Source organism: Manihot esculenta, chromosome 8, assembly GCF_001659605.2.
Source record: "Manihot esculenta cultivar AM560-2 chromosome 8, M.esculenta_v8, whole genome shotgun sequence".
Lineage (NCBI taxonomy): Eukaryota > Viridiplantae > Streptophyta > Magnoliopsida > Malpighiales > Euphorbiaceae > Manihot > Manihot esculenta.
Window position 1 is genome coordinate 36,463,135 of NC_035168.2, and position 8,353 is coordinate 36,471,487.

The 8,353-nt window shown below is 30.4% G+C and overlaps 1 protein-coding gene across 4 annotated transcripts; it reads right to left on the reverse strand.

Annotated features, from left to right (window-relative positions):
• Nucleotides 1-4,654: 4,654 nt before the first annotated feature.
• On the reverse strand, nt 4,655-8,353 carry LOC110620630 (putative sugar transporter ERD6-like 13). 4 transcript variants are annotated; one of them, XM_021764435.2, is made up of 18 exons: nt 8,158-8,353; nt 7,877-7,939; nt 7,682-7,771; nt 7,525-7,584; nt 7,380-7,445; nt 7,213-7,278; nt 7,055-7,130; nt 6,893-6,957; nt 6,691-6,783; nt 6,526-6,609; nt 6,357-6,441; nt 6,217-6,260; nt 5,897-5,959; nt 5,767-5,826; nt 5,634-5,687; nt 5,453-5,512; nt 5,266-5,380; nt 4,655-4,939 (listed from the first exon to the last, which is right to left on the reverse strand). In XM_021764435.2, the coding sequence occupies exons 1-18, from the start codon at nt 8,320-8,322 to the stop codon at nt 4,821-4,823; spliced, it is 1,428 nt and encodes a 475-aa protein (XP_021620127.1). In that variant the 5' UTR covers nt 8,323-8,353; the 3' UTR covers nt 4,655-4,820. The 4 variants fall into 4 exon arrangements, with proteins under 4 accessions (XP_021620127.1, XP_021620128.1, XP_043814739.1 ...); XM_021764436.2 differs by having other exon boundaries at nt 4,655-4,947; XM_043958804.1 differs by having other exon boundaries at nt 4,655-5,380; nt 7,877-8,036.

Consider the following 8,353-nt stretch of genomic DNA (forward strand, 5'->3'; position numbering starts at 1 on the left):
GAAGATGGTCGGAGATGGGTCGGGGCTCATTGGTTCTGGGTTCCTCCACTACTGGGAGTGCATTCACTGGGGTGCTAAGACCCCTCTGTTGCATTATCTGCCCCAACCAGTGAGCAGTGGTTTGTAACTGGAGAGCCATGGTTTGAATGTCCTGGTTGGACAGGGTCATAGGGGGAGCATTCCCTACCAGGCTTGGCGAGGGATTAGGGGGAACAAGTGTTTGGTTATTCATCGTTGTTGGGCCAGAAAAAGAGAACTGCTGCCCTTCTTGAGCAGAGCTCAGGTCATTGGGAAGGTTAAGATTACTTTCTTGGTGGTTTGCCATCGTGGATCTCAGTGGGTTTTGAAAGTGGAAACTCCGGGGATGAAAAGATCTCCTTCGGTTCCCCACAGACGGCGCCAATTGATGATCTGAGATCCAATGGAATAGGGTTTTACAAGGGTTTCGTATTACAAAACAATGGTTAATACAACTTTCTCAGACTCCTCTCCAAACTTGGTTTGTCTGGGGACGGTGCTCCCCTTTTATCTTTTCTGCTTTGCTCATGGTGACGTGTAAAGGCCTCTCCGTGATGGGGACACGCGTCTCTGGCATGCAGATTTGGGTGTACGAGGGTATCAGCCGCCTGCTCCATGCGTAACGGCCTCTGATTCTCCCCATGCGTACATCCGTACGGATCTGCCAGGCTGTCTGAGTTGGGTCTGGACACTGGGCTGGGCTGAGAGTCGGACCAGATGCTGAGCCCAAGAGGAGAGGGCTTGCTTGGCGCGGGTTGGGCCGGCCTGAATGGAGGAGATGGGTGAGCCCGGCCTTTGAAGGCATATGGGTCCGGCTTGTCTCACGTGTGTGGGCCTCTGCTTGATGGGCTTTTGGCTATGGTCGAGGCCCTGGTTCGGGGTGAAGAAATCCAGCGGTTATCAAATTTTATAATATTTAATTCGTTAAAATTTATAAACTCAAATCATTTCTAAATTCATGACTTATGAAATATCTTATGAATAATATACTAAATTTAAAACCAACATAAATTTTCATAAACTATTTTTAAAATTTTTTAAAATTTAATTATACACTAATTGATTAGAATTTACAGATATTTATATTGTTCATAATTAAGAGTTTGTGTTTTTATAGAGGGGTGAATTAATTTATATATATATTTATTTAATTAAAATTATTTAATTTTAAATTTATTATTTTTATATAAAAATTTATTATAATTATAAATAAATTCACCATTTCTTATTATTCAAAATTAGATTCGATAAATATTCTATTCGTCTTTTAACTTATTTACTAAATGAAATAAACTCGAACTTATATATTAATATTCATCTCAAATTCAAAATGAGTAACTCGTAAGAGTGAGCAGTATTCAGTTTAAATTGAAAAAATTGATCGAACCGAATTAATTTAGAAATTCAATTTAGATTTTATTTATTTCGGTTTGGTTTAATTTTTAATTTAAAAAAATTTAATTATTTCGATTCATTTGGTTTTGATCAGAAAAAATCAAATCGAATCGATTAGTGATAATAGTATATTATTTTTAATAATAGAGATATTAGATCATAATTAAAGTTAAAATATTCTAATTAAATTTTAAAATATATAAAAATAAAAAATTTATTAAAAATTTAAATCAAACTGAATTAAACCGGTTCAATTCGATTCAGTTTCTGATCAAAATCAATTCGGTTTGATTTTCACAAATACCAAAATTTTAATTTTCAATTTATTCGATTCGATCTGATTTTAAATTAAACCAACTGAATGCTTAACCCTTAATAATTTAAACTCAAAAAAATTTTAACGAATTAAATTAAAACTTTTTAAAATTTGGATAATCCCGATTTGTTTACACTTTTACTGCTTTCAATTTCTTGTTGGCGTTGATACGCATCCAGAGAGAAATTATTTACCAAATTTAAAAAAAAATTATATTTTTTTTTTATCATTACATAGGCATTTCTTTTATTTATTATACAGGCAATATTGAAGTAGATGCATATATATTTAAAACGTTGGTTTGCATCGTTGAGTTTCAACTTGAAGCCTACACGCAGCGAGTCCATCTTGTTTGTGGCGTGAAGGTGGATCCACCATGTCTCAAGGTTCTCCTCTGGGGTGGGTGGGTATCTCTATACAACCTGTCTTCTTCAAAATTCTTAATATTTTATCTGTTTCCACATAAATTTCTATAAATAGAAGATAGATGATGCAAAGTAAAAGTATTTAAAAAAAATACTTTAAATCTAACAAAAATATAACGTTTGGATAGAATCAGAGTGTGGGGGACAGTTTTTGTTTGGTTGATGCAGTCCCTTATGGACATGGTGTGGTCCCTCCTGCCGGTGCTCCTCCTCCACACAACTTCTTCAACCCAATTTTGGATGCAAACGCAGGTCTTATTTAATTAAAGAATTTTAAATTTTTAAAAAGTGCTAAAATTTTATTTATTTAAATAATATATTTTTTTATTTTTATGAAAAATCAAGTAATTTTTTTGATCCAGTTAAATTGCTCACCAGAAAATAACTTTATTAAACCAAACAAGACTATAGTATTTTCTTAATATGTTAGCCGTATGTTCTGTTCTAGGGGTGAGTATTCGGTCGATTCAATTTAAAATTAAATCAAACTGAATAAATTAAAAATTAAAATTTTAGTATTTATAAAAATCGAACTGAATCGATTTTGATTAGAAATTAAATTGAATCGAACCGATCTGATTCGGTTTGATTCGGTTTGATTTGGTCGGTTTTAATTTTTAATAAATTTTTTATTTTTTATACTTTATTTTTAATATTTTAAAATTTAATTAAAATATTTTAATTTTAATATAATTTATTTTTTTTTATTATTGAAAATAATATATTATTATCACTAATCGATTTGATTCGTTTTTTTGATTTTTTTTATTAAAATTGAATTTTTTAAAAATAATTGAAATTTTTAAAATTAAAAATTAAATTAAATCGAATTAAATAAAAAATTAAATCAAAATTTAATTGATTTTTTAAATTTGAATCGAATACGTGTTGGTGGGAGTTGGGTAGGTTTTAGAGTTAGAGGAATGACTTGGCCCTTAATTGTTTTGTAGTTGGTGGTTTGTTTTATAAAAATTTTATTGGGATGTGCTGTGTTTTTTCTTCCGCCTTTGGCTGCGGTCTTGATAGGCCTTGTGGTTGTGGTGCCTGATGTTTTAGTTTCAATTCTAAATTAAAAAGGCGAATTTTACTAAAAAATATTATTTATGTGATTTTATATTTTAATTTTAATATTTAATTTTAAATAAACTTACTCAGTATTTATATTTGATATAGTTTTGATTAACTTTTAAAAATAAAATATAAGAGTTTAAATGACATGTCCAACATAATATTTTATTATATTTAAATATTTATTATAGTTAATTAATATATTTAATTATAAAAATAATAATTTATTTTATACATATATAAAATCTATTAATATAAAAAAGAAAAATATTCATAAAAATCTTAAATTTTACAATTTTTTTATAATTATATTCTTAATTTTTTTAGATAAAAATATCTCAATTTTATAATTATATTCTTTATTTATATTTTTATTAAAAATTAATGCATAAAATCAATTCGGTATAAAAAATCTCAAATTAACAATAAAAAACCTTAAATACAATTATCACACACATCAGAGATTTAATTATTAGATAAAAAATATCTTTTTTTTTCTATATCTTAAATTTAAATATTATTCTAATTAGAATTTTTTTTATTAATTTAGGAGTTTTTTATGCTAAAAATAATTTTTTTTCATTAATTTTTAATAGAAATATAAACATAAAATACAATTATAAAAATATCGTATCGTTAGTATAGAATATTTTTATCGAAAAAAATTAAGAGTGCAATTATAAAAAAAATACATAATTTAAAATTTTTATAGACATTATTTCAAAAAAAAATTTACTCCATTCACCTCATAATTTTTATCCACTTTAATCTCATAATTTTTATCTACTTTAATTTTTTTACATAAATAATTATTTTATTAATTTTTTTATTATAATCATGTTAAAAATTTTAAATTTTATTAAATATTAAAACTCTCTTTATTTCATAAAAAGTAATTCATATTTGAAAAATATTTTTTGTAGAAAATATTTTTGAATGAAATAAGTTATTTTTTATTGCTTAATATTAATTTCAAAAATAAAAATTATTTAAAGATTGCTTAATATTAATTTCAAAATAAAAATTATTTAAAGATTTATATATAGAAGTCTTATAAAAATGTTAATATGTGAAAATTTTTATTTTTTTAAAAAAATAAGTTATTTTCCTTAAAATAATTTATTTTTTCTTTTTGTTCAGAAAAATATTTTCTGTCCATAAATATTTTTAGTGTTTGAAATGTCAAAAAATATGAAAAATATTTTTTTAAAACATATTTTTTGTGAAAACTTTTTTAAAAGAATTAAGTTATTTAAAAAAAATGACTTCTTTTTTAAAAAATAAAAAAAATATTTTTCACAACTTTTATTAAAATCCTTAAATATAAATTTATTAATATATTTTATTTTTAAATTAAAATTAAATAATAAAAAATAAATTATTTCCTGAGAAAACATTTTCACCAAAAATATTTTCTACAGAAATATTTTGCGAAAAGGAGGGTAAATAAACATTTCATTATACCAAACATGTCCTAAAATTGGTAGAATTTAGAGTAACACAAACATAATCAGACAAGATTTCAGGGACCATGTAGAGCTTCCATGCATAGCCACATACTTGTGAAAACCAGTAACTGCACTAAATCTCCTATGCTGCTAGTCAATGATGATTGAGGCTTGGATTTCTTCTAGCTTTCGCCCCTTCGTCTCTGGAACTAACTTTGCAACAAATATAATACCCAAACCACAAATGGCTGAATATATGAAAAATACTCCTGCAATAACGATATGCCATGAAAAGTTTAAGCTAGAGATATTGAGATTGACAAGACAAGCATATACATGGCTAGCGTTACCCCACTTTTACCAATGAGTTTTAGCTTACTGGTACTGAGTATCTTTAAGATTAAGAGATTTCATGTTCAAATCCTGATCAGAGCCGGTTGGGGCTTTTTGCAGTTTCAGGTAAAAAATAAAATAAAATTCTGAAAAATATTTTCCCGGATCAAGACGAAACTGGACGCTGCCGCACTGCAAAAGAACCCCAAGTGGGGTAATACAAAATTTCCGTCGATACAGAAGGGGAAAGGGACACATTTACCTGCTGAGCTCCACACAAACAAGAAGTTGAAAGTGTATACAACAATCCAATTTGAGGAACTGTTAAGCAAATTAAGTATACTTCCAGCTGAACCCTTTACATTGACAGGAATTACCTGACACACAAAAACTCATCATTTGATATTATCAAGCTTTCAAGAAATCAAGCCCAGAATTTGTTGACATACCTCTGCAATTATGATCCATGGTATTCCTCCCAAGCCAATGGATATAGATGACACACAGACCTAATTGCAGAATCAGAAGTTGCATTTTCATGGAAAAATCTAAATTAGAAGAAAAGAAATGATTGAAACATGAAAACAAAAAGGCTAATCAGTAACTAGCAGCATCAAGGCTTTGCATTACCACAACTCCTATCAATGCCAAAACTGGAGATGTTTCCTTCCCCATGTGAGAGCTCTGCTCATAATATATGTTAGAATTTTCAAGAGAATGAATATATATTGGCTAAGGTATTTAAATCATGTTTCTTTGGAACCTTTAATAGGAAGGACACTCCTGTAGTAAGGGAACCCAAGCACATCCCACTTGAAGAAACCTGAAAGTAAAACTAGGATATCTTTATCATTCCCTCTTAATATTTAAACTTGAGAGATTTCGATGCTAACCAGCAAAAGTGGTCGTCTTCCATATCTATCAATTAAGAATATGCTTGAAATGTTCATCACTAGCTGCAGCAAAAACAAAACATAATGAATGAGATATGCTGCTAGGAGATTGCCATATTCATACACCATTACAGCTAGCTTGACTCAGCTAAGCCGTATATTTTCAATCCGGTTGTGAAGTCCACATTAATATTTCGACTCTATTTGTTTACGGAAAATAACTTGTACTGTGAAAAATAGTTTTTACAAAAAATACTTTCCAACAAAATAACTTATTTTTCCATTGGAAGAAGAAGAAGGAGGAGGAGGAGGAGGAGCACCTGAGCGATACTTGTTATTGCAGACCCAATAGCACTAGAGAAACCTGCCATGCACAATTTCAAGTTTATATGTTAGTATCTAAGTGATTTTTCCACAAGTTCAATTGTCATGTGAAGCATCCTTGTCAAGTCCTAATTACCAGCTGACTCTAAAATAAAGCTCATGTAGGAAGTATAGGCACTTAGCCCTCCAAATTGTTGCAATGCGACTAGCCCAACTCCGACCTGTATATCCACAGGTACTACAAATGTATAGAACAATTAATTCGAAAGGGGATGAAATCTTGATGATTCGTTTGTAAAGCTTACAAGAATTGCATACGAGTATTTTCTCTGAAATAATTCCATAATTCCAGCTTCTGCTTTCTGATATTGAAGACTTTGCATATAATCCTGAAGCTTAGCATTAATGAATCTTCTATCTGAGCTCAATTACAATTACGTAGAACATAGGTAATGAGTAAAAAAAATTACAGTGATTTCAGCAACTTCATAAGAGATATCAACATTCTTTCCCCTTAGGAGTTGGAGAGCAAATTCTAACTCTTTTTCTTGACCAGCATTTGCCTGCAGAAAAGTGCACTCGTCATTTTAAAAGCAGCCATTTTTTAGCAGATGCGCATCATGATCATACAACCAAAAGCATCTTTCAGCACAATTTCAGAGTTGGACTCACCAGCCATCTGGGAGACTCTGGAATGAGGAAGATCCCAAGAAGCTGTAGTAGACATGGAATGACACCTGACACAATAACCATGATAAGATCCCATCACAGGAATTACTTTCTAATTTTATGAGGACTAAATTTTGAGGGAAAAGTGAAACAGAAAAGGACCACCTAATAGAGCCAAGATTCGCCAATGGCAGATGGAACCAATGATAAATACAAGAGATATGCCAAAACCTGTCATAAGCTGTAAAGTTGACAAGGATTCAGAAACCAAAGAAGAAAAAAAAAAACCAGCTTAAAATTTAACTAATGCTTGTATTGTTTACCATAGAAAGTGCTGCACAAGCTCCCCTAAGATTCTGAGGAGTAATTTCTGCAATGTAAGTAGGTGTCTGTGAAATGCAAATACAGTATTGGATCATAAAGAAAACTCTTGAATGATTAAGCAAATGACCAGAACTTGAAATCTAAAAACATTTGTTGGACTAATTACCACATAACTAAGAATCCCAGTTCCAATTCCTACAGACAGCCTTCCGACATCAAGCGACCAAACACCCTTCATAAAAAAGTTGAACACTGAAAATAAACAAATGGTGAATACAAAAGAAACATGTTGCAGGGAAGAGAGCAATAACCTTTGAAAATGCTATTGCAAGCCATCCTACAATGCAAAAAGCATCCGAAACCCAAAGTCCCTGTCTTAAAATTATCAGAGAATATCAAACTAAAACATATTCTGTATTTAGATAAACTTGAGAGGTAACAAAAGGACTTGTCACTCTGTCAACTTACACCCCTCCGGCCAATAACGTCTGTTATCTTCCCACACAAGACTGCTCCCAGTAATGACCCAACAGTTGAAATTGAACCAAAAAGAGAATACTGAAAGAAGAATAGAAAGTGTCTGTTACAAGATCAATCCCTAACTAATAGGAGACAATGAAGATGACAATTAATAACAACGAATAATGGAATGTCGGAACTTACTTCTGTTAAAGAAAGACCCAACTCATCTAAAATTCCTGATTCAGCAGGAGATGAAAATCCCATCTGCATGGAAAAGAATTAATTAAAAAGATTATGAACACCATCTACCAGAGTTGATGAAACACTAGCATTTGTTGGATGTGTTGCTTGAGTTAATCATCTGTCAATTAACAAGTTAAAATTAACTTAAAATTTCTGATACAAAGGACAAGAATACGCTTCTGGGGATGATTTCTGATAAACAAGAATATGCTTCTGGGGATGATTTCTGATAAACTTACAGCATTTCCAGAAAGAAAAGAACCAACAGCACAGATGAATGTACTGAAAATGAGCATAAACGTGACAGAAGAAGTTCCGTCACCACTGCATTCTCCATTATCATCTTCTTTCTGCTTTTCTTTCCAAAGCAGTGAGCTTGTCTTCATTTCAGTGTCTTCTTGCATAATGAATTTTCTTTATCTCGTATGCGTGCAA